The sequence below is a fragment of the Rissa tridactyla genome, chromosome 3 (assembly GCF_028500815.1).
Source record: "Rissa tridactyla isolate bRisTri1 chromosome 3, bRisTri1.patW.cur.20221130, whole genome shotgun sequence".
Classification (NCBI taxonomy): Eukaryota; Metazoa; Chordata; class Aves; order Charadriiformes; family Laridae; genus Rissa; species Rissa tridactyla.
The window spans coordinates 23,064,347-23,092,332 of record NC_071468.1 but is presented as its reverse complement, the minus strand read 5'-3'; the positions used below and the strand labels follow the sequence as shown (position 1 = coordinate 23,092,332).

Below are 27,986 nucleotides of genomic sequence, written 5' to 3'. Positions count from 1 at the left end.
AAAACTGCATCATGTACCTCAGCCCATCTGAAAAAGGTGATGGTTCTAACAAACTGCATCTAAAATGGAGGTGGCTTCTCTCTGTGGGGAACCACTTCATTAAGGTACCTGGTGGAGAACAAGCAGAACTTGCAGAGCACATAACTGACCTGGAGGATGTCCCTACTGACACCTCTCAGTTTCACAGCTATTTCTCAAGCATATAACTATCTAATGAGACATACCTTTGGAATTTGAAAAAAAAGCCTGCTTCAGCCTTTTTTAAGCAGAAATTTCTCATGTATTATCTTTAAGGATGCTCTCACTGGTGATATACTCTGTTAAGCTGTTTGATGATTCTTGAAAGTGAAGTCCAAAAAATCCATAGAATCATAGAATATCCCAAGTTGGAAGGGACTCACAAGGATCATCAAGTCCAGCTCCTCATGGAGGCAATTTGAATACTTTCCACAACCAGAAAGAAACAGCTACCTTAGGAAAGACTCCCAGAGTAATTTGGGGAATTATTTTTGAACTTTGCGTATTTCAGAAGATGACAGCATTTAGAAAAGACAGGTACAGACATCTTCTATCAGCCTGAAGGTTGCTTCTTGACTTCATATTGGCTGTGTGTACAGCCTAAAGAATGCTGTCCTCTCTCTAGATCACAAGAAACCTATCAGCAAATTCCCAGTATAAGATTGGTGCTTGTTGCATTGTAGATCTTCTGAAGTTTGCTACTGAACTTTCCTCGTTACTCTGGTGTGTATACATAAGGGGCCCCACCTGAACCAAATGCTTCAGCTCAACATGAAAAGTCTTTTACTCTGCAGGGAGAGCAGTTTCCAGCAGTGGATGCCACTCTGCGATCTCTTAATTTTTGAGCTGATTTAGTGAGACAATATGGTAGCCAAAAAAATAAAAACAACCCAAAACAAAACCCACCCAGAAAGGAGGCCCTAAAATTTAATCTGCTGCAGAAACCAACGAACCAAGAAAAAGTATCCACAGGCTGGACGATCAAGCAGATATGCTGTGTGCCCCAGAAAGGACTTTGGTAGACTGAAGATAAGAAATGGTGCAATGCAGTCAAGGAAAGTGTGTTGCCTTGTGGAAAGGGATTTCTGTCTATGGAGTTGTACATTTAGTAGATGAAAAGCAGTGAATAGTGCATAATAGTTTGTCTAGAGTTTTGGAAATTTACTGCCAGTTCATCCAAGTACACAAAAGTCTCCCATTTCTCTGCAACCATCTCACTAAGCTGACCTTCACCACAAACTTAGCCTCAGCCACCTCTGTTATCACAGTGTAATCACAATCTTTTTCAAATCATCATTTCGGTACTGCAGATATTCAGGTCTGATTTTTAATCACTGACATATTAAGCATCAGCAAAATAGTTTGCTTAGCTGTTCCGTTGGCAATTTTTAAAAAGGAATGAAAACATGTACCCTTTTGATTACCTTGTTAAAGTGAGTCATGATGGCATTATAGCAGTGCTCAGTATTTCTGCTGTAATTAAGAATCTGTCATATTTTTCATTAAAACACATTCTTTAAAATGAGACTTTTAACTTGGCCATTTCAATCAGTACCAGCCTGAACTGTAGCATACAACATGCCAACTAGATAAAGAAAATGAGATCTGAAATTTGCTTTTGCAAAATGTAACTATTAAAGTGCCCATAACATACACAAAAATTTATATATTTTATATGTACATTCTCTGTATTTTAACTACAAAAAAGCTTTGTCTTTTTAAAATTAGTTTTTGCCTGTTTTCACCACTGCTCCAAAATATAAACCACGCTATGTAAACATCAGAGCAAAAAGATTCTTTTCAAATAGAAACAAATGGCTATTTACAAGGCACACAAGTAAAAACCTTTTTTTTTTTTTTTTTTTGTGTTCTGAATCAAACTTCCTACATTCTGTAAATTAAGTTATTAACATGCTGCAGATGTGAGGCGGCATTTGATTTTTTCCAACATTTAAGATTTAGAGGTTTCTTATTAAAAAAAGAAAAGAGAAAGAATCTAAAAGGTCTTAGAGATTTAACGGGAGCTGATTGAGGAAAACAAGCTTGTACAGAAGAAGACAGAGTCAACAGGAAAGGAACTGGGGTAAATGCATATTCAGTGTACGAACATGAGGTCTAAAATTCTGTAGCATCTACTGGTTTGATATGAAAGTTAAAACAAGTAGCCTGAGACTGAAATTACTATAAACATTCCCAATGCATGTGTTGCAAGTATTAACAATACTTTGCAGAGAACGTCCTTTCGCTTGCATACAAGTTCTTTTTTCTGTTTTTTTTTTTTTTTTTTGTTATTATTTCCATTAATACTGGACCCAATTTTGGTAGGGCTATTTCCATGATAATGTATTAGTTTGTCTAAGAGGTTTTTATACAAACTTGAAGGCACTACATTGCTGCAATGAAATATGTCAGGGTGTCATATGAAATAGTTCTACCACTCGGGTAGTCAGAGAGGGCATGAAGTCATTGAGAATGACCTGGTCCCAAATCTGTCTAGAATCGCTGAAATAATATTGGTTTCATGGAAGAAGCTGTGCAAAAAAGTAGATATTTAAAACCTACAACACCTTATTCTCAAAAGAAATCATAGGAAGTAAACAATTTCTACTAGTATCTTTTTTTATTTGATAAATTAACTATCTAGGTTCAGTAAAACACAGATGGCACTGTATCATGCACCCACAAACCAGAAAATTTATCTCAGTAAAAAAGGCAGAATAGGATGCTCCTGTCAGTACTGTCAGCTCCTAACAATCTATACCTAAATTATCTCCCATTTTCTTCATTGCTTTTCAACACAGCTTTTCTTCACCTTTACAAATGACATTTTTGAAACTATAAAATGCTCCGTGCTGCTCAAACTTTCTTGCTTCAATAGTTTCTCATTGCTGTACAAGTAAATCTACATCCTTTGTTACTAATATACACAAACCTATTGGTATGTGACTTTGACTCCAGGCTGAGAACAGGCTATAAATTTAGAAATCAATACCTAACTCTATCAATATTCATTTTACTTTTTCAATACAAAATACAAAGGTGAAAGAGCAGTAAATAAGCTGGAGTACTGAAATAAATTGGGTCTTCTTGTCACAATTAATAAATGCTTAACCAATAACACCACTTGCTACAGAATTCTACGGCTTTGTAAGATCTCTGAAAGTAGCAGGTGCTACCCTTGTGAGACTCAAAACCAGAGAACACGTTTCGGTACTTCATTAGGATCACCAGTCATTCTCTCAGTGCTACTGAATCTAAACACATAAATGACCATTTTCAAGACTGTGCAGAGTGCTACAACACTTAACTTACCAATGTGATTTATTCAAAAAACGCAGACGAAAATTTTGAAAATACTTTTTTTTTCAATGGATTGTCTCATATGAGGTGAAACTTTGCTAATTTGCAGCACATTCAGCTCAAGAAAATGTTTGCAGTTAATGACTCATTTACAGACAGCCTTTCGGGTTTCACCATGATTTTAAATGTGTACTATTATTAGCAGAATGCTTCTTTTAATTTCCAACTTTTGTTCATGTAAATATACAACTTTTGACCTTTCTTTCTTTCGAGAAAAAAAGTTTACAAATTCTTCTACATAAAATCTAGTCTGTCTGCTCCTGTATCCTCGTTAACTAAAACTACTGAAAGGAGAATAATCAAATAACAATCTTTCATTTTAATCCAAATTTCAAAACGTATTTCTTTTCTAACAGGAAACCCTGTTTCTTTCATCAAATGGCTTGAAATACTGACTAACAAACAAGGGCTGTGATGGATAAATAATAATTTAGCTGTGGGAAGGTTAGCCTTTGAGAAAACTGTAATAATATATAAAATGTTATACATTATTTACATATATGTACAAGTTTACTCAAAGTTTACCAAAGTTTCTATTTGCTTAAATACAATTACAATGCTGAAATATAGAAAAAAAAAATTTACAAGATCACAGAAAAAAATTTCAGTCCTGCCCAGAACAAAATTAAAAAGATTAACTTGAACTTGAAGAGAAAAAACCCCACACATTATTTAAAAGGCACCTCATATGAAACCTTTATCCACCATTCTTCTCCGTTACTCTCCATATAAAGGCAAATTTCAGGGGCAAAACAATCTCTAAAAATGTGAATACATAGATATATAACACCGAATGATCACATAATATATTTGCCTTAGTATCAAAATATTGGCTTTGCAAAGTTACGCAGAGGAGCTAGCTTGTAAAATAAAATACTGAAACACCGAAAGTCCAAGGTAAAATGAATAATAAAATGAATTTCATGATACTTCATACCCTCTCAGTACAAAATGACATCCTCTAGTACATGAAAGTTGTGAAGTGAAAATCACCTTGTAGAAATAATTATATTATTCTCTCTTCAGCCATTAAGTATTTTTCTCTCTCACTTCACATATGTTCAGAGTCCTAGACGTTGACCCATACATTCTCTTTTTCCATACTGGTGCCGCTAAGGTCCTTTAATAACATTTTTAATATTATTCTTGGTCTGTTTCTGCCACTGAGGTTTGAAAAAAAGAAGTTTCAGGAAGGGGAATTCAGTTGGAATACAAATATTAGGCTTCTCTGAAGACATATATTTAGAATATATTTGAAGAACTGTATGTGTTGCATATGTTGCTATAGTAATTGATAGATGACTAGGACACGCAATCAAGATTTCCGTATTAGTAATATATAAAAAGCCTCACACAGGCGGACACACACACAATCTAATCCTTCCAGTATGCACATATATAATTAATCCAACAAACTGATGACAGTCCTATAAATCACTGCTAAGTATTGAAAAAGTCATTTCACAGCTGTGACATCAGCAAAATGCATCCAATGGTTGTGACCTCGCATCTGTAAAAATCTTTCAAAAATATGCTTGCAAGTGCTTCCTATTTAATCTACAGCACTAATTGTAAAGCTGCGCTTCACAGCTTTATCTCCACATTTTCAATTGTTTGCCCAAGAATTCACATCCTATCTTTATTTTGCAGCATATTTATAGTATTCGTATGCATTCCTCACAGAAAAAAAGATACCTCATGTCTTCTACCCTGTAATGCTTGAACAGACATAAGCAGTAATCTTTACTGGCTATGATTCTCAGTATATCAAAAGAGATTTATTCTCTTTAAAGAAGTGCCGTGCTACAAAGGACTAGAAACTGGAAATGTTTGAGGGAGAATTAAGAGAGCCTATTTATTTCTTAATCTCTATTAATAAATAAGGACAGGATGTATCTGAAATTATACGGGAAGTTACTGAATTTATAGAATCATAGAATTGCCTACCTTGGAAGGGACCTTTCCCCAGGCCAATGACCTACTGCTTTGTATTTAGAGATTTAACATCTTATGTTTTGTGTTCTGTCCCAGGGAAATTGGTTACCTGTGGGTCCTGGCAGGGGAGCAGCTTTCCTTCTCCGTTTGATGTCTCCCATGCACAATGATCCTAAGTGTACACTGGTTTGCCTGCAAGTAATTATAGGAGAAAACTATTAGCAAAGGAAGAAAATCACCCCATAAACGCACAGCTTGTATTATCTGAACCTATATCAAAACATTCTCAACCAAGATGAAGCTGCACAGTCAAGCCACCAATCTTGTTTATATCGAAGCATAATTATGTTTGTTGACAAGCGCTCAGTAGCTAAATGCAGCATCATAAATTGTTACTGGAATGAATAATATAAAGGGAATGCTTTTTAATTTTCAAAACTGGCAATCTTTCTAGCTCAACATAAAACAAAAACACTGTTGCTCCTGACAGGAAAATAGCTAAGATTAATTATCTAAAGAGATCACAATACTCTTGGTAGGTTATCAATTGGCGGGTAACGCCTGACTGTCAGAACAACATTTATTACATGAAAAGTATTATCAATTTTTTTTTAAGGTAAGATGAAGAATGAATGAGAAAACATGAAACAATGAACTCTTCAAGGGTGCACGAAATAAACTTGTAGCACAACAATTTTTCCTTTCCTAATTCACTGGCAAGTTGTAAGAATGACAACATGGAAGCACAGTATCTGGTATACTCAAACAATTACGAGCTTACACTTGGAGACTGGAAAATTGGTGGAGCTACAGAAGATGACAAACAAGCAAATCTTTTTGCTTTACAGCCAGCTACTAGAAGTCAGGTACCACAGAAAAGGGTTTATTTGGAATTTCCAATATTGAATTTTGGAATATACTCTTAAAGGACAATTACAGTCATTATTTTTCTTAATGTACAGTGCCTGTAGAATGGAATATATGTAGCTGGCATTTTTTGGGAAAGAACTATAACAGAAGGGGGGAAAATGCAGTAATTTCTAAACTCCACAATTTTAGTATGTCTCCATAAGTGTTACAGAGAACTGTGATTCTTACCAAAGAAGCGTAGAGAATTTTGATAAAATTACAAGCTGAGAATTGCATCTGACAGTCTACTGTAGCACAGTAACACTCTGTCACTCACAGGATCTGGTTTCAGGGTGGATATACGACTTATTCTTTATTGCTTTTATAAATGTTTTAAAGCTGTGCTGCTTCTAAATGAATACCAAATGGTCACGTAATGTTGAGAGATCTCCGATCTGCTCAATAACGTAAAATAGTGACAACAATGCCTTGAAGAAAAAGATGACAATGTACAATCCTCTACATACTACTTCTAAAAAGTTACAGCAAATTAACAAGTACCACTGTGCTTTTATTTAAATAGTAAAATATTCCAAGAAATTTGTTTCACACAGAAGTGCACTCTAGCCTCACCTAGTGAACCCCTTTCTCAACACCTATTTAATTCACTTTGTTTTAAAACAGACATTTTCCTTGCAATTCTCCTAAGTTGAAATTGCATCCTATTTTAACATCCAGAAACTGAACACAGTTGAACTAATATACCAACACAGTGATAAATTTAAGTTCTAAATTTAGAAAAAAATAAAGCAGTGTAACCCTTTCATAACTGGCTGTACAATAAAGAAAATTAATATTTAAATACAATAGGTGGAAACAATTATTAAAGAAAAAATATTTAAGAGATGTACATAACATGCAGAATAAGTTGTGCGGTAAATTATATGTTAAACAGTGTGCAAATCTCCATTTTCTCTTCCGAATGAAAAAGGGAGAAAGTCTCCAGGAATACAAGTAGGATAAAAGATAAAAATTAATAAAGTCAGGCAATTGAACCTGAAGACCTGAGCTACAGCAGCAGCAGCTAGCAGTGTTTGAGTTATTTTACCCAGAATTGATTATCTGTTACACTACATTGAGATATCTAGATTATTGATCTGTAAGATTATGGTGCTGGGGTCTCCCCACTTTTCCTCCAGGCACATCGAATGGAGTTGCAACAAATAACACTAAGTAAGGACTACTTTGTTATTGTTGTCACCCTTCATGTAGAACACAGCAGTTACTTTTTAATTTAAAATCAATGAGCGTCTGAAAGGCAGCCTTGTTCCTTCGGCGTAAATGAATCATTCGCCTTTGCTGAGCACAACAACCCGATCGCCAGCCAAGGTGAGAGTGGGTATTTCTTTGTTGTCGTCCAAAGTTCTGTGTGCTACAAATAAATAACAATATGCTAGAGCACCAATTACGCTTTGTCAAACCCGTGTTTAGGGCCACTAACATCAAACATTAAGCTAACTTGCAATTCTAAAGTGGCATTTATTTTCGCCAGGTCTTAACATTTGATACGCACTGTCAATGTCGATTACAGCAAAACAAAAAAAGCTCCCCCCGCCCAAAGAGGAACAGACAAGAAGCATCAGTGCTCTGGAACAGGCAGGTTACACGAAATGAAGTATTATTCTGAAGCTGCACAGTACATTTTGAAATGCTTGTAATGGGGGTATTATAAAGTAGGGAGAACTCTGACCCCTAATCAGGCTAAGTTCAGCATTATGTTTCTTAGCATTAAATCAGAAAAGCGTGGATTACAGAAGGGAAGAAAGCTATTTGCCTGACTTCTCTCTACTTACCCCTAGCTTGCTTCCAGCTATCATTTATAAATAGTGCTCTGGAGGGAAGCTAGGCATTTTATTAGGGAAAAAATAAAACTTGTTAAGACCACCTTGCCTGAAAACTTGGCTTTTGACGTGCTGGTGACAGGGACTGGAGCAAGCAGTGTCAAATGGAATAATTTTTCAGGAAAGACAACAGGAACTTGTCGCCTCATTGTATGCATTTACAAATAGAAGCTTTTCAGAGTATTAGGCCTAGTTAAAGCTGCCCTCTGGATAAAAAGTGTTCCCAAGCAGCCTCAGACAAGCTTGGGAGACAAACAGATGTGACTATGGTCCCTGGCGTTTGGCAAGAACACTCACTGTCAATAAGAAAAATATGAGCATGGACAGGGCATCAGCTGCACCGCGGCCGAGCAGGCCTGCAAGTGTCACAGCCGCGGCAAAGTTGCGGCAGAGGGAAATAAAAGGGCTGCAAAAGCCAGGCTGGTGTGAACTTACACTAGCGTGCCAAGAATTTTTGTTGTTGTTTGTTGTTGTGTCATGCCTCAACATATTAAACAAAAACACTGGAAAAGCCACTGTCAATTCTTATTCATTTTTCGTCTTGCACACGGTGTTCAGATTCTCCTTTCTACATGCTAAACAAGATCTCAGGAATGAAGACGGACTGGAAAAGGCAGTAATGACAAAAAAGCTACTGAAATAATAAATAATGAACACAATAAAAAGTAGTTTTGATATAGCAAATACTTTTACAGAGGCAACAATATGTAAAGCAATTCACAAACATCTACGTATTTCTTGTGACAAACATTCACTCAGACAGAAATTTTGCTATTTTCTTCTTAAATAGCTGCAGTCTCCCTACTATGTCTTTTTTCAAGGTAATTTGCCCTGTACTATGGTAACATGCCTGGAATTGTCTCTTTAAAGTCCCCAAATATTTCTATGCATGCCTCCACAACACAACCTCTTTTTCTGTAATTTTCATAGCGCAACAGGCAAATATTTTTGACGAGGGCCTTTTCTGCGGTTACACTTGTTCACCTCTCCAAGACATTTGTTAAAGGCTATGTCAGATTTTTATCTACCCTGACCTTTGCAGTCAATGGACCATTCAGTTACATTCGCCAAATAAAGGTCTCTTCTGCGGGGGAACCTACAGCTGCACCGCTTTAATTGCAGTCCACCTTCTGAGCAACTGAACACACAGGTGGTTCTTAACTCTTTCACTAGTAGTTATCACCTTTGCTGCTATCAGAGTTCTAAACTCACCAGTCCCGTCACTGAGAAGGATAATACAATAAAATGGGTGTAGGGCAGCAGAGGCTCCTGAACATGAGTTCTAGCTCTCTTCTGCAATTACTATCATCTCATGCGTAAAAATCCTCAAACAAAACTAAATCCAAAACCCCCACCAAAGTGCAGAGAAAACCCCTCTCCCAAATTAAAAAAACCTATTCAAATTTGGTAATTGTTCCACAGTCTCTTCAGAAAGACGCAATGAAGACACAGCGTTACATAGCAGGTAGCTTCACAGGCACTAGTACAATAGCCTCAACTAGTGAGACTGTCATCTCCCTTGGGGGAATGCTGGGTACTACTGGATTAAATTCAAAATGTTTGCATGTTTATTTTATGCGTCTCACTGCACCAACATGTCTGTTGACCACTTTACTCTGTCTGTCTCCTGTTAGCAGCTGTCACTTTCCTTGCAAGCTGCAATGCTTCATTTGGTACCAGCCCAGTTGCTCTTGTTGGTGCACTTGAATTGTGACGACGGTTACAACTATATTGAATGCAAACTTAATTTTGTCCCTTAGTATATTTAGTGATAAACCATTTACCAGACAATACTATGACATTGCTAAGATTACTTGTAAGGAACAAACGCGATCGCTTTGTGTTCTGTTTCTGTCAAAAACGCATAAAGTTACTAACAAAGGCAGAGGTGGAAGAATGTGTATTTTTGGTTTAACAGTATTCTCTCTCCCCTGAGGAACAAATCCTCGGTAAGCAGTGCCACAATATCTATGCATTCCTGCAGATGGCTGTAGAACTCTGCACGTTTATCATCGCTGAATGCTTCAGCTAATGGAGAGCCTTGATAAAAGTTTATAAGTGAACTTCTTTCACAAGAGATTACAATAAGGCAAGATTGGACTGGTTTGCATTTTAGAAGGGACTTGAGAGAATTACTTTGAAGGGGAAATCTAATTGACGCTATCAGTCCTCAGTCTTAAACCATAGATACGAAATAGACATGAATATGGATATGATTGAAGAGAGAATGCAGTGAGGACCACAGCTCACGCGAAGCTTGAAATGACTGGACAATTTCTTACAAACCGAAACTGAGTAGGGAATATGTGAAGCAATGTTCACAGCAGCAGTTAAAAATGAAAAAAACAGAACTCACAATTGGGTAACAGAACAAGCCAATAAAATGGTTAAAAAAATGGAATGTGTGGAACAGCTCAACTTTATAAAATCAAAGAATAATCTGAGCAAACCCTCCACTATTCAAGTACCTTTTACACAAAACTATCACAGAAATGGTTCTCATATCCTTACACAGAATGGACCTATAGTAAGATTATCTCATTTCTTACATGGCTTAAAATGCAGACACTGCTGTATCTGGTGGCCAATGGAACTGCATCCATTAGCACTGCTTAAACAAAAGAGCTTGGATGAGTTTTAACTCTTACTGTACCTTCCTAAACCTTCACAAGTTGTAGACAATGGCTTCAAGAGCATCCTGAGTCCATGGAACAGTTTATGATCAGTTTAGAGGTGAACACCATTAAAAACCTGTTACATATGTATTTCTAAATGTCCAATCACACTATTAGCTAATTAGATAAGATGAATGCAAAATTCTACACTTTCATTTGACTTAGTTTCCAGAAGTACGGACTTAATCAAAGGTGTCACATCAAATACATGTACTAGGCAATTAGTGCTGTAAATCTGGGAAGACTGTTCTATACTACCTAGGTATAATGAATACTTCTAATCTTTGCCTCCAGCATCTACCTCAGTATAACCACAGAAAAGATGCACGATGATTTCATTAATATTACACTGAAAAATGGAAGGCATGTTTGCTTTTCATGAATAATACATGAAAAATAATGGCTAAGGAATTTTACAAGGAAAGATTTCCTCTTTCCCTTGTAGCATACAGCTTGGTCAAAACAGACACAGCCTCTGGTCTCCATTTGAACACCCAGATTAGAGTAACATATGCAGTAACGTACGTGCCCCATGGACAATTAGAGAGGGAAGGCACCTTGTCCATTCTGAAGAAGGTACCTACATTCTTTCACTCTCTAAAATATGTATAGTGCGTGTGCACTTCAAGTGGATAAACAGGACACTACTTTGAGGTCAATGTTTCTCGGCAGTAGATGAAGACAGAAAAGAGCGAACAAAACAGTTGCTTTAACAAAGAAGATTTGGAGTGCAAATCTTAGTATTATGGCGTAGGACAATCTTGAAAAACAATCTGGTAATGTTTTGTTAAGAACATTTGAGATAAAGCTCACTCAGTACAAATTTACCCAACTTTAGGTCAAATCAATGTCTGAAATCTATTTTATTTGTTGCAGAAACACATCAATTGCATGTGTGCCTATTGGCAACCTAGGCAGTCAGTGTATTAAATGCCCAAACACGCACCACAGTCTACACCAAAACTCCTGTGACAGCTGCATTCCTGGTGGACAGTCCCTCACCTGAGCTCTTCTTCCAGAGAAAAATACCTTCAATAATGGGACACTGAGATCGCATGCTCAGGTTGTATATGACGTCTACCTCTACATCCATCAAATCCTCTCAGTGAATTAGAAGGATTCATGACTTTAATGGAGCCCACAAAAGCAATATTGATGATGCGTAGTATCAGGAGATATCCAGATTCCTGGAAATCAGAAACTTAAGAATCCTGCTTTATAGTTTGCTTGATTTTGTTTTTAATATGTGAAATAATTCACAGATTCATACATATTGCTTCATGCTAACTTTCTGGAGGTTGTAGAAAGAACCACCCCTCACCTCTCCCAACACCAGAGTGTTGACAGCATTGGAAGGATTTGTCTCTGAGCTAGGAGTGGCAGACCAATACTGCTGCAAATTAGTCTTGTCTACAAAATACATTAAAAGTCTCTACAGAAACTTTTCATTCAGTACTAAAGAAATGGCAATATAATAATGAAATACAATGCATATGCAGCATATATATTATTTTTTAATGCTTACGAAGATGAATATATATTTCTTCTTGGTATGACTTTTCTCAGACACGATTCAGGTGAAATTAGTTCCACACTTGATTTCTCTACATCTTTTACAAACAGTAAAGCTTTTCTTCAGGCTTGTCTAAAGAATGACATCATCTATACAACAGACTGCTTCATCTGCCTCCACAAGTGCAAAAAACATTACATTAACCACAAGCACTATGCACTTTATTTTCCTTTTATTAAATCTTAAACAGATGTGATAAACCCATGCAACTCTATCAAACTCCTTTCATACTATGCCAATCTGTTCACAACATAATTTTAAACATAAGGGTGACATACCTGTATCATCGAAAGTCTTAGTGGAATCTTATTATGAGAAGAATACAATCTTCCCTGGCCCCATCAGATTATCTCATCACCTAATGCTATATCTTAATATGTTCCTTTCTGTTGTCTTTTTCAGCACTTCTAAGTGTTATTCAGACACAGAAGTTGTCCAAAATTTTCCTGAACTCTACAAATCTAGACACTCAACTCCACACTGACGTAATTTTACCAAACACAATGGAAAATAAAAACTTACATCACCACATACACTTTGACACCCAATCTCAAGTCACTTATGTATTTTATTTGTGAATTGAGTCTCCAGAAAAAAATTCTGTAATAGAGGCCTACTGCCCTCAGAAAGGATAATGCATTGTTTTTTCTTGTTTCTAATTAGTAATTTAAGCATATGTTCAGCATTTAACTCTAAATGTTTGCCTTTTCCCCAAGCTCTAAGACAGCTGTCCAAGATGTGAATGCCAGAAAACATTTAAATATCAACATCTGTTGAATTATGTTAATTTAGTGTAATATAATTGGGCATGAGTTGGAATTGATCAAAAGTATATGAATTACACAAAGGCAAATCCAAACCAATATCTTGGTGTACAAACAAGTCACCAAGGAACACTGAGGGAATAAAACCAAAAAATCCACTTCTGTTAAAAATTAAATAGCTAAAACTTACAGTTTTCTCAAATGACAGGATTTCACATTTTCAAGAAAGGAAACGAATATTCATACTAATTCAGAATATAGATTTTATATTCATTCAGAATATTTCTAAATATTTTTGACAGCAAGTTCCAATATTATTTTATGTCAAGCAACACCTGATGAAAATGAATAATGCTCACGTGTGTAATGGTGAACTGTAGTTAGAAAATAGGTTGCAGCAATAGAATACTATCCTGTTACAGGGCAATATTGTTTCAAAAATTCTAAAGCAAACATTCTTTTGTTTCTTCTTCATCTTGCGACAACATTGTTGGTATCCAAAAGGTATGGGCCCTGATCCAGCTGTGAAGTGATTTAGAAATTATCTTTGTGACTTGAGCAATAACCACAGTCTTGAACAGCTACTTCCACAGAAGGACTCCACGGCTTACTCAGCTACACTATTCCTTCCAGCTATTTCTGGACACATATTTGTTTACTAAGTAAATATTAAGCTGGTGCAGGACCAATGTATTTTGTTGAAAACACATCCTACCTATATAGTTCTAGATTACACTGATATAGAGTTATGTTAAATTACTTCAAACATTAGCACCATATTCAAAATCCTTTACTTGTAGAACAGGTACAGATCAAGAAGTAACACTAAAAATACACACATGTCTAATATAGTAGTTTAGAAATGGAACAGAGAAAATATCAGGTTGGAAACACTCAACTTGTTTATCAGTTTCTTTGTTTATCAGTTTCTTTGTTTACCTCTGTGCTGGGAAGGTGAGCAAGCACGGCCAACTGGAATGAATTTGGTCCACTATAAGAGACTGATAATTCAATTAATATAGGTAAACAGCCAGTACAACGTAATGATTTTTAATCAGTCTTTCAGACCTAGATCTGGACCAGTGATCCAGAAGCTTCTGTCACATTACAAACACTGCAGTCAGTCCTTAACCTACTGCCTTCCAATCGGTTCCAAGAAAGTAACAGCTCTGCAGCTGGACCCCAGCATCATTCTCCTCCTTAGTCCCTTCTGCTTCCCTATTTTTAATACTATGCTTGAGAAACAACTCTTCAAACAATCTAATTGTCTGGCCAAGATAGTACAGTTTTAATGCAGCTGATCTGATAAACAAAGAAATGTCTTCAACGTGGGATGGGGGAGGGAAAAAAAATAAATGACTAAAGCTAAGACTGAACATTAAGCAAATTATGTTTCCTAACACAGCACCCATTCCCCTCGGTAACTGTCATGCAACTCCCTTGAGTACAAGGGGTCTGCATGTGTAGGAGTGAATGCAAAATTTGACTTTCTAAGAACAACGGAGAAGGTAAGAGAAAGTTAAAGGAACATTGACTTTTCTTGTTCCTTTTTAGTTTCCAAATTCTCTATATTATTAATTAGTGATACTAAAACTTCTAAATAGATATATAAAGGAACAGAAGCCTTGGCAAAACAAACTCCCAAATCAAAAAATTAGGAGGCTGAACACTGAACAGTGTCCTTTTCTTCTTTTTGGCTATGACAGTTACTGAACGTTAGTTTCCAGATAGGCTGAAATGTATTATTGTAATAAATGATCACAATTTCAAAATACCAACAAAGAAAATAAATATGAAAATTCTACAGAATTTGAAACAAACTACTCAAATTTTCTTCTGAGCTCTTTCTCTCCTTACACAAAACCACAGTCTGGACAGAAGCCAGCGTGCCTACGCCTCAGAATTTTAGCGAATGTGCATCAGTGGATGCTTCTTTGTGTATATGGGATTCAAGGATTAGAAGCTTCCAAGCTTAGAAGGAACTCACTGTAAAAACTGCACAAATAGTGCAATTTACAATAAGAACAGAAAAACAAAATGCAAAATGACCTCTTTTGATCGCAATGTTGCTTAACAACAGGTTAAACAATTTTTGGAATTACAATGCAAGTTACTGCACACAGCTCCTGCTCAGACTTCAAACAAGTCTGAATGGTCTTCACACCTCTGAAGCCCAAATTAACTTTATCCTTATGCCATTAGCATTTTAACAAGTAAGATGAGACAAGCAAAGCTTAAGCTTTGGAGCACAAGCTCAAGTATAAAAAGAGAGAGATGTAAAAAAAAAAAAAGAGAGCCTAATGCAGTTGAGTGTGAGAAATAAGCATACCATGTGCTAAAATTCAGGTATTGAAATTAAGAAATTTGCTATCAATTCATCCAGGGGAAAATTCAATTCAGATGGTACATCAGGAGGATCCAGAAGTACATAATTTCTAGAGGTTATCTGATTTTTTTATTATATACATTTTTTAAAATCAGGACTAATTGAATTCCTGTTAGTTAGCATACTCACATGCACCTGGAATTCAATTTTAAATGACACATTTTCAGTATCATTTAGCAGCTTATTTATGTACAATATTATAAAGTATATTAGATTTTAGTGCAATAACAATGAAATTTGGCTTGTGGTTTTGTACTTAATTAGTTTTGCATTAAAGATCATAGAATCATAGGATGGTTTGGGTTGGAAGGGACCTTAAAGATCACCTCGTTCCAACCCCCCTGCCTTGGGCAGGGACACCTCCCACTAGACCAGGCTGCCCAAAGCCCCATCCAGCCTGGCCTTGAACACCTCCAGGGATGGGGCAGCCACAGCTGCTCTGGGCAACCTGTTCCAGTGCCTCACTATCCGCAGAGTAAAGATGCAATGAAACTGTCAGATCATATGGAAAAATATATTTTCCAAACACAGAACAGACTCTTCAAAAACTTCTGCTACTTTTGCATATGTTCTCGTGGAGTTAAAATACGTTTAAGACACTTGGTGGCTAACATTCATTTAATTAATGGATACTTTACATCTATCCATGAACCACTACTGAGGCTTGAAGATTAAAGCATTACACACTGGCTACATTTTGAAATAACAATTAAACTGTCGTAGTCCCGTCCTCCTCCCCCAAATGAAATGCTTTTTAGGACCTTAAAAGTAAGGCCATAGTATATAAAATTCAATCGGGAATTGTCCTCTTCCAAAATGGCACCATCTTTTACTCTTCCCAGAGAAGAAAAATACCAAACTGATGGAATAACACTGTCCCTGAGGGTGACAGCAAGGGAGGAAAGCAATGTGTCCTCAAACATTCACATAATTTAATCTGGAACTGCAAATATTATTAAGCACCAATCATAACATCACAGTTACTGCTTCATGGCACTCCAAAGAGGAGATAAAACTGCTTAGTTGTTAATTTCTAATGATGTAAACACATTTGGATTTTAATATTGCATCTGAATCTCCTGCATTATTAGCTCTGGGGTTACAAGATATTAACTTACTACCTTTAATAATTTTACACTTGAATTAAAAGGCATGTTTAAATATTACTTTCTTTTAAAGTATTTTTATTGGGAATATATGTTCATGTGATGGTAGAAGTGAATCATCGAGTACAGCAACTATGCATTCCTTAGCTTTACTGCAGTGTAAGTATGTGCACATTTTCATGCATAATTTTCAAAAACTGGCTGAATTTACCTCCTCTGGTATTGTAATTTCATTCCGCAAAAGCCACATTAAACAATTACAGTTCTTGTAATTAACCAGTAGTCTAATGTACAGTTTTCTTATCCCAATCCATTAACAGCTGCTCAAAAAATGTAGTAATTAATGGTTTCATTTATTTTTGGCAAACCTGCAACTCGACAAATAGTTTTGTATCTGCTGCAAATTAGGACTCTTTCCCAAACAACAGATGACACGGTGGGAAAGAGGGAGCAGGCAGAATCCTTGCACATCTTTGTCTCTTTAGAAGATCAAATCAAGAGCAGCTGTAATGCTATTTGTCACATCTGTGTAAAAAAGTGCCATGATCCGTATCATCAGATGAAAATGAATAAGTGCTGTACAAATGTACAAATAGGGGTTTCCCTTCCAAATGGGGAAAGGCAGAAAGTCGTATTTCTAACCAAATCAATAATACACTTTTGAAAACTCTCCTCAGGTTTGGTGTAAATTTTTTCTTAGGGGCTTTCTTTAAGTACTAATTCATAGAGAATACTGTTAGTCATAAAAAGCGAAAATACTTGAGAGTCATCCTCTTGTACCAACACAAGGCACAGATTTAAATTGGATTGAGACCAACTAGGGAAAGGAGGGAAAGAGACAGTTGCAGGAAACACAGGGAAGTTACGGCTAATGTTCTGGGGTTTTATTGACCCCTCACCATTTAGTAACATCTGACATATTTCCTTTACATAACCCTTCTCATACTTCTTCCAGAGTCTGCTTTCCTGAATGTGTCCTCCACAAGTGCAAAGACCTGTATTTCAGTCTGTGCTGTTCACCACAGCAGACGTCTTCAAAGACTTCTTGCCAGACCAAAACAGAGCAGCTAGAGGTGATCACTGGATGACTGGCACACAGTCCTCCTTTCACACTATAATAACAGCTGAGTAGGTGGCTCCTGGCTCCTGCTGATTTTTAAAGAACTATCAAGGTACTACCTCTACCTCAAGCTATGCTCTACTTTGCAGCCACAAGAAGTGGCAAACTACTGCATACTAAGCTGCTGCTACATGGATTAGATTGTTAGCACAGTATCAGTTAGCTAGTTGAAACCTAACTTCTATAATTCTACATCACCTTGAAATCATTTTTATGAGTATGACTTAGCCTTCTTTCAAGCCAGGACTGAACTGCCTAAGAATTACAAATAGCTTTTTCTTCTTTTAAAGATCTCTAAGGGAGCATTTGAGCGTGGAAAGCTAATCTGGAATTATTAAGATATGACCAAAAAGAAACCTGGTAAGTGGCAAAAGTTCTGGCACTGTTTTCAGTTTCTCCATTCACGCACGTGTCAAATTCTACTTACAGCACAATAAGAAAAAATAAGTACATAGAAAAATAATTAACAATATGTAGCAGAGGCACACTGTAAAAGAAACCTGCCACAAGACCATTATGTATATTAAAGGAAATAATCACACTAGTTGAACTTATTCAGTAGTCTCCTGTTTTCCCGATCTGTAATTCTGTTGTTTCTAGATTACAGCATAAATTTAGTACTTGTGGCATGGACTGTATGACCAAAGGCAAAATATTAAATTGCTTAGGTATTCTGGTTATTCTGTCAAACGATTCCTAACTTCGTAAGGTATCGCAAGGATAAATACATTAAACATTAAGAGACAGGCGACAGTTGTGTGATGGAGGTCCCCCTTATATTTAACAATAGAATCACATGTTCAAAATCTTGTTATAGCAGCTCAGCAAAATATTGTTCAATGCTGTCTCCATAGCTGACCAAATGAATCTCTTAGCCCCGGGGAGTCTTCTTTGGGTAGAACTCATTTTTATAAAATTTTACAAAGGTGAATTAAGAAAACGTGTTCTACCTTATGATGGGCGCAGGCAAACAATGAGCGCATGATCAGCTATGGCAGTTCAGCTGCCAAGCAGCAACTTGTTAACTCGCCATAACTCAATCATGTTCAATTGTTTGCCCACAGCCTGGGGCTACAGACAGACATTTGGTCTGCTAACAACTGCGCCAGATGAAGACATTACTATCCCGAGCTATTTGTTATCACACATCTGCTGGAGATTATCATCTCCACAGCTCTGCCGGAGGAAGAAATCATGTGAGCACTCCCTAATATGGTTTGTACAAAACCAGCCAATTTAATTTAAATAGGTGAGTTGAGCTAACCAGGCTGGTTTTGCCCGAAGTGTATTAAAAAATGCAGACAAAAACCCCTCTTTACTGGCAAAAGAGTAGAGGATGAAAACAAGCAGTTGGAAGAATTAACAACTTCGAGCAGTGTAGCTGGACTGGGGATGGGACTGTTCCTGTCCTAATGCAGAGAGACAATGTAAACAGAGAACTTCTTCAAGGCTATACAGGAAAAAGAAAGGCACCTTCTAGAACAGTATTATTTAGTACTGTTTATATAATTTAAATATTTAATGGAGAAACTACGTATTTGTAGATTAAAGCTTATCTGTAAAGGTAGCATAAATTTTTATATATATATATTTAAATGTGTTGAATACAGAAGATGTGTTGAAACGTATCAGCATAATATAATCTATTCAGGTTCCAATTTTTGTGGTGCAGGACTGTCCCCCTTCTTAACATTTGGTTCATAAGTAGCCATATCAATAGTTCTCAACAATCTAATTATTTTGTCACTAGTAAAAGTTTGTGTTAGTTTATGTAGGATTGGCTCATTATTATTAATTTGACAGAAGAAACCTAATACAAGCAACCCAGTACAGTAAAGCTCACCCAGAAAGTATCAGTATTATCCCACCACAAAGAGACAGCTGCAGACCACTGCTGTGCTTAGAGCTCCACACCTTTTTGATGTATTTACAGAGTAAATTATTCCGCAAGTCACTGATCTAACGTAATATGGGTATTTACATATTGTCTACATGCTGAAACAACAACTGTGTTCAGGCATCCAAAAGGGGTAAGAAAAGTCAAAGCAAGCATAGAAAAACGTATGTGTATATACATATGTCATGTACACACAAAAACCAGTAAAAAGGTATTCCAGAAAAGCAAATAAAACACAGTCCCACAACAAGAAATACAGTTGTGTGAAAACTATGTGAAGACCGACCCAGAGAAATTCAGTCTTGCAGTAGAAGCAGATTAAACTGTATTCTGGATAAGTACAATAATTTTATAGAATTTCCAATACTTACTACTGCTGTTCTACCACTGCATGTAGCAACAAACATTAAGACAATATAAGGTTACAGCCATTACTTTTTGTATGCCTCTTTTTAAGGGGGTTACTCATCTGAATTACTTTGATGCGTCAACTGCAATAGTTTAACACATGCAAGAACTAATTTAGAGTTAATTTTAGAAAGCTTCAGACTTTCATCTGCGAGAAAACATTTGCATTCAACAGAAGACTTAACTGCATATGCATGTAACACACTGAAATAATGGAAGATTTACTAGAATTACTAAAATTTACTATATTTATATTTATGGTATAAAATTTACTATAATTCTATAACTTAACCTTGTGACATTTCATTGGTATCATTGTAGTTTAGTGGTTTTTAAAATATTTGGCACATGCAAAAATCTAAATGACAGATTTCCATTTTAAGACTTCATACGCAGTAATGAAGATGCGCATTTGCAACCAAGGTGATGTTCACCATTTTGTTAACACTGTGAGCAATATTTGCTACTAAACAAGTAATTTCTATAGGTACCTTGTTAAGCATAAACATTTTCCTTCTCCCTATTGCCTGGTGAAACCAAGATTAACGCTTTTGGTAGAAGTGATAATTTAAAATTAAGTAGTTACAAAATCAGCCTTCGATATTAACCACAGATAAATCTGACATATGTCACTATGCACCACGAATTTCATTTGTAAGGAACAGAATACCACGGGAATTGTCTTGAACTGAATGAGGACAGGAACTTAGGAACATATGAGGAGATGAACTATGTATTTGTCATGTGTTGCTCCTATACATCTGGAATTCAATCTCTGTTCTGGTTGTAACAGCTTTTCATAAAAAGCAAAATATTAGGTTATAGAACACTAAAGCTACAGGAAGAAACTAGACACCAGACATGCTATTGGCTTGATAGAAAAAATGCTTGCACATTGTGCAAATTCAATTCTTATTTTCAGCAGCTAAACTGTAGCAAGAATGTTAAAATTTGTTCAAAATACAACTTGTAAATAAGACGTACATTCTAAGACAGCAGATGGCCGGCTAAAAATATCATTTTCATAGAAGTTTAAGAATTTATCTTCAAGTCACCTTAAAGAACTTACAGTGAAGTTTCTGTGGTAAGGAGAGAAAAAGGTGGCAGCGACCTTGCTGTTTTTAAGGGTATTACAGTATGACAATATACTGTGGCTTTATGTACATCATCATCATAGTTTATATAAGTCCTGTTTTACCATTACAGACATTTTATGGAAAATGCTAGTCTTCAGTCTTGGATTTGCCACCTGTTGCTCCTACACAGCCCTGCCAGACATTTACTGGGATAACAGTCTACTCACGCACTGCTGATTAGACATGAAGAGAGGTTGAAGATCACTTCAGGTATTTAATGCCATTTAAAAAAAAAAAAAAATCTCTAACTGCTTGTGTTGGTAGCAATCACTTCACAAGAGCTTCATTGGTCAGAATAACAAACACGTAAGTTATGATTCCGAATTCCTCAGACACCGTTTTACATTGCTACAGCATAAAGAAGATGCTAAAATGACTTTAAATATAACCTGTTTCTTCCTGCTCACTTTATATCCACTTTATACTCTCAGTTTCCTGTAAGGAGCCTTACAGGAAAATTCGTATCTAAAGTGTAGTCGTTCTAAAATTCTGAGCAAAGATATGACTTAACAAGTGTGCTTGCCAGAAAATGTATGCAGAAATTTTCAATTTTGTCTTAATATAAAAGGTTTAATAGACAAAGATAACACAATTTCTGAAGATGAATGACCAACACTTGCACGACCAATGTTTTATAGTCTGTAACTAGAACATGTATACAATGAAATAGATTCATACTTAATACGCATATTTTTGAAAGAAGTATTGGTCTCACTTTCCAGGTATTCATCAAAGCAAGTATTTAACAATATTAATAACTTATTTCAGGATGACAACATATATACTAAAAGACAAGTGCCTGAAAGACAAATGTCTCACTCAAACCCTTATTATTACATGATGATATAAATCTGTTATAACTTTTTGGAAAAAAGTAATTTGATAGCATATTGTCATCTGTACAGAACAAGGTAAAAATTGTGTAAGATGTTGTGTATAGCAAGGGAAACATTTATGTAGGTTTCTCATTTTAAAAAATACTAGAACTAAAATAATTATTTGGCAGAATAGATTCAGCAGGTAATACGTACATAAAAAACCCTCTAGGAACAGACTCCTAGACCAGTTCAGTGTTGAATTTTTTGTCTTTTGAGGGGGAAGAAAGAAGCCAGAGGATACAACTAGATTTTTTTTTAATAAGTCTTCACAATGAAATTTTTATTCTCAAAATGTGACATAAGAATAATTTAAGTATTACACTATTTATCTTTTTGATTTCAAAAGAATGTATGCATAACGATGATTTATGATTATAGTACCTTTATACATTTTCAGCACTTAACTTACGTGCCAGAAGCACAAACCTTACTTTTGCATTCATTTAATTCTGATGGTTAGTAAATAGATTAAGTTCAGCAAGTATAGTTGGATAGAGTCACCAATGAAGTCTAATACCTGTATTTTAGGCGAAGATTATGCCATATAAAAGAAATTCTTGAAAGTAAATCACAAAAAAACAGAAGAACTCTGAAAATGCCCCAAAAGAATGGTGTCATTTCTTATATAAAAATTTGCGAGTTTAGAAATCAACAAATTCATAAACAGGATTAATGGCAGCTGGAGCATTAATTTACCTGCTAGCTGTTTTTACAGAGCTGTTCTTCTTGTGTCCTCTCTCTGATCGGTTGTCTCGCAGAAGTTGAAGCTATTAAAAAAATTTTTCAGAACAGTTTCACAAGCAATGCCTTTATTTGCCTTTTAGAAATGTTTTCCTGACAATGCTATTCTTTCCTGTCTTGAGTAATCCTTCAATAGTTTTCAACCAAGACTTAGAAGAGATGGACATCTAATAGAGCTTTATTTCAAGATATATCACAGAATCACAGAATGATAGGGGTTGGAAGGGACCTCTGGAGATCATCTAGTCCAACCCACCAGTTTAAAATTCCTAAATAATTGAAAATGTAAAATTAAAGCATTCTGAAAGCATTTCAGAAAGCCATGCAAGTCAAACTTTCACAATTACCTATAAAGTTTTATAATTGTCACAATTTCAATTTACATTTTCAAAATTGTATAACAAAAAACTATTCAGGTTGGCACTTGTATCTAAGCAGTTATGAAACAGCTATAAACTCTTCTAAGCCCCCCAGGAGCTTTTGCAATTTGAAAGTTGCAGAATCAACAAAACCACAGTATTAAAGCTTCCCATAATAGTGGGGAAGTAGGAATAATGAAGGATTCATTTAACTGAAACAGTCATTCAGTTTCTGGAACAAGCTCCGATTCACTCTATTTTTAGACAAATAAAGGAAGACTTTTCATTCAGACTATCTCCGATATTCAGAAGTCTATTTCCAGCATTATGATATTTACCAGGATGAGTAAAGTGGCAATAACAGTAAATAATGATTGTCAAAAAGTTACACTAAAGATATTAACACTAGACAGTATAAAAATACAAATGTTTCTTGAAACTCAACATATATTAAAGAAAGTGTACAATGAAAGACTGTTTAGAAACAGTCTATAGGTAAATGGATCTAACATTCACAGCAAACTCATTTAGAAGTCCACTGGAAATTAGGAAATTATGAACTTTATGACTTGGCCAACCACACCTTAGTGTTGTACATGAGTAGGGACTACAAAAAATGACACCTATCTGAAAAATGACACTTGATTAATTCTTCCCCAACTATAGCCTGCTTCTTGTTTAAGGAATGCTCCTTGTCATTCCAACTATTCAGTTCCCAGATGCAGTAAAAATAGTGCAGTCTGGTATGTATCTGAAGGATACATAAAGGTAAGGCACCTTATCCTGACAAAACAGTTTTTTCATTCTCTTATCATCAAGAGTACTTATAATTAATATCTAAAGATAGCCGCAATTTAAACCAGCACAACATTCGTACAATGTATATCTATTTAATGACAATTCTATGATTCTATGATTCTCTGATCAAGCTAAGAAGAGCAGTCTTACTATTATCAATATACTCTGGCTGATAAGTAAATTGTAGTTACAGCATGTACAAATACAGATCACCTGCCAGACTTTGAATTTGGCTAGTTAATTACTTGTGTTCTAACATAACTTCAACTCCAGGAAATAATTAAAAGAGAAAGTAGCAAACCCATGCAACCATTAGTTAAACACTATGGATCTTCGCAAATTTAGTGAGAATTTTATAGGCTGTCAAAATTGTCGTAATTACATTGCACCATCATTATTATTTCTTTTACTTGTCTAAAAAAATAACCCATTATATGTCAGTAGCACCTATATTATTTGATGACATTAGCTTTACTTTACAATTCTGTAAGTTATGAATACAGTGAACTTCACATAAGCTCTGAAAACGCAGCTCTTATGAAATACAAAATAAACACGTAAAATCTAAAATTAATTCAAATCTACTATTATCTGAGAGAAGATGAATTAATCTGTCATGATATACCAGCTAAGCAGATGTTTTTCACACTCTACGGTGAATGGATATTGCTAGTACGTACGATGTAGGTTTATGTATTTCTCACCATGGAAATTTCTGTACTGTTTTAAGCTTAGAATCTTTCAAAGAAGTGAAGAGTACATCTTCAGTTAACTACTCTGTTATATGAGACAATTAATATATCAAAAGATCCAATTAAAAAAAAAAATCACTCAAACTCATTCTAATCTAGCAAATTTGACTACTTAGAGCATCAAAATTTCAGGAAGAGGATAAAGATTAACCCAAGAGAACTTTTATCATGATTAATTAAGATGAAGCATGGTCATATTTAAAATGCTCTTTTTAATGTCTGTCTTCTACTAGAAAATGTGTTACAAAATAATGAGAGTTAAATGTGAATCATATAAAGCCGTCTGTTTAGATGTTAAGTGTCAGTCAGCTTAATATAACATGTTAGAAGTTCACAATTTACAGCTAAAACTGTACTATGTTTTATCCACTCTGGTAGTTTTGGGCAAGTAATATAACTTTTAGAGATCCAGCTTGCTCTAGAGTTCAAAGGAAGGGAGAGGGGACAGGAAAGTGTATACACTGATTTAAACTATGACTTACTGGAGCTACAAGTGTTCATGATGAATCATCCTAAGGTGAACCCTCCAAAGATTCTGTGTGTCTTATTTCCTTTTGAACTTTCAAATCTATTTAAATTTGTAAACGTACTAGTGAACTGGCACAGACCTAATGAAATCAATGGTGTTATATCAATTATTACCAACTTAAAAAATTTACTGTGGAACTTTAGTCTTAAGTTTCAAGGCATTGCTGATACATTCAGCTTCTTTTACTGAATAGTTGAAGTTAACTATACATTTACAAAATGAAAACAGATATTTTTCACATTATAAAGTTCTTGGACAGTATGTTCTGTTTAGACCTTAACTATCATCCATAAAGAAAGGTATTCCTCCATATCTGAGGACAAGCTAAAGAAATAAGTGCTATGTTGATAATCAAGTATTAAACATGCCTTCACATTCCCTCAACAACATCTCTAGGCTTGGACATCCTAGGGACTACATTGTAGTGGCTCAGCAGACAAACTAGTGAGATATTTTGATCAATATCTGCACCATGACGGAGATCTAACAGTTCAATTTTTACTGCTGTGCTTGTTTTAACCAATGAAAGGCAGAAAAACGAAACAGAAAAATTTCCTGTAGAAGCCTGCCCACTCTTGTCGCTGTTCTGTATTTCTTCATTTGTGAGTCAAATGTTTTGCTTTCCAGCATTTTGAGAAACACAACATTTGGAGATACTACTATTAAGAAAATAATTTAAAAACTAATCAGACTTTTCATTTAACCTGCTAAAACTCCAAGATACTTAACTGAAATGAAGTAACTAATTAAAGATTTTTAATTAAGGGACTTTTTGAAATGCATTACTGTAATATATGTTTCCTTACAAGAAAATATGAAATCATACCTGCTTTGTTTATAATTTCCTAAAATATTAGCCCACAACCTCTGGAGTAGAGGTAGTTAAATTCCTTTACACCACTCAAGTAAACTGTTCTTGATCAAAGCAGTTCTTACCTGGCTATGTTCCTTCCTAGCCCCAGGGCTAAACCAGTGGCTGTGGGAGAGAAAGAAAAGACAGGTTTAACAATATAACTAACAAAGCACATGTTGTCATATGACCAGCCTGTGCGTGCTTTTGGGTATTTTATTGTCTGCCAGGAAAATACAGCCTTTGGCTATGCTTTATTTTAATGGGATATTTTTATTGAGCTCTCTAAGTCTGTAACACTTTTGAAAGAATGCACCACAAATTTCGCTTCTGAGTAGCTATTGGCTTTATAGGTAATTATATTTTGTCAAACAAGCTAAAATAATATATAAATAATAGTATTTTAATAGACCATAATGCGTGTGCTATAAATAAAAGTAATTCCATATTTAGTACTGAAGTGTTACTTATAAATGATTATAGCTAAAAAGATTTTTTAAGTACTCTGGACTACCTGGTAGTCGTTAATGTATTATTCCACAAACTGAGGTCTGAGTTGAATCTAAAGTGAAAATCACAGTCTGTAAATACAGTAACTTCATATCTCCACACAATTGCACAATTTTGCCTATTGGCAGCCTTATTTCATAGGGACAAAAATCTGGACTAAGACATTGATATGCAGGGCAAGGACTCACAATGTGACTTTTCCCTCAATAGCAGTAAAAGCGTATTAATACTGTCTCACATACAAACCGTGATCACAGAGAACCGAATTAACATCTGAATGTAGCTGTAGCAAGCATTATACAAACCTGGGGCAAATCTTGGCACTTCCAAAATAGAAGAAGGTAAAAACAATTAAAGCAAGGGGGATCTGAAATTACGTAATAGTACCTACATACCACTCATGTAAGCAAGCAATAGGTTTTGGGCAAAGGATAAAATAATTCCATCCATTATAATACTGCACAAAAATACCATTGCATTATCTGCTATTATGTTTGTAAATTCCTCTAGAAGTGTAACCATAGATCATAAGCTTAACCTAGTCACACTTTTTCTGAAGTAGTTAGATTCAATATAGTTTACTCTCATTTTTTCCCCACAGCAGCCACATGACGACACTAAAATTTTTACTTTAATAAATTTACATAGAATTGTCTGGTCTAAATTACTCTTTTTTTTTTTTTTTGGAAGTCACAAATCTGAAAGTTTTGTGGCTTTTTGTCACTCACTTTTTGTAAACTTGCTGATGAGTAGTTAACCCTTTCATTCTTCTATGCAAGACTAGCTGTCACTGAAACCCACATACAGCTAACTCCTTTTTCTACTTTTAAGATGACTAAGGAAAAAAAGTAGGAAATGACAAAAGAACAACATCAATAAAGGTCCAAGTATATTTTGAGATGAAAATTAGTAGATATTTATGTATTTTGGACATGAAACGTTCATCAACTGCACTGAGTAGTTCAAAATTTGAGGAAAACGGGGAGATTTCATGCATGCATGACTTTGATGTTGGCAGTGCATGAAAAGAAAAACCATCACATTTGCTAGTGACTCAACAAATAAGGTTACAAACATCCAGAAGCTGATGAAGATAAGAAATATAATGGGTTAGGTCTAACTTCCACACGGATGAGTGTCTCATCTCTGACCAGGGTCAACAGCAAATGCTCAAGGAGGAGCAGCAAACTAAGCTATCCTCCTCCACATAAACTCTGCTGGTTTGTGACAAATCAGTGGATTACAGACTATATGATTCGCAAAATGTATTTCTATTGAGAAAGTACATCAAAGTAATTCAAATGCGTCTCATGTTTAGACAGTAAAAAACCTCTTTCTAAAGAATAACACCTCTTCTAATGAGAACAGGGTTTTTTTGTCACACTTTTTTATAATTTTGTCCATTCACTTAATTACAGTGTTCTTTGTTTGCTTGTTTGTT

At 35.4% G+C, this 27,986-nt stretch overlaps 1 protein-coding gene across 1 annotated transcript in view; it reads right to left on the bottom strand.

Moving 5' to 3' along the window:
* Positions 1-27,986, bottom strand: part of GPATCH2 (G-patch domain containing 2) — a 134,384-nt gene that overhangs the window by 12,152 nt on the left and 94,246 nt on the right. The window contains exons 7-9 of the mRNA XM_054194457.1: positions 26,122-26,161; positions 22,703-22,773; positions 5,423-5,505 (exon numbers count right to left, since the gene is read on the bottom strand). Coding sequence (XP_054050432.1) covers positions 5,423-5,505; positions 22,703-22,773; positions 26,122-26,161 — 194 coding nt within the window. The remainder of the gene's footprint in view (positions 1-5,422; positions 5,506-22,702; positions 22,774-26,121; positions 26,162-27,986) is intronic.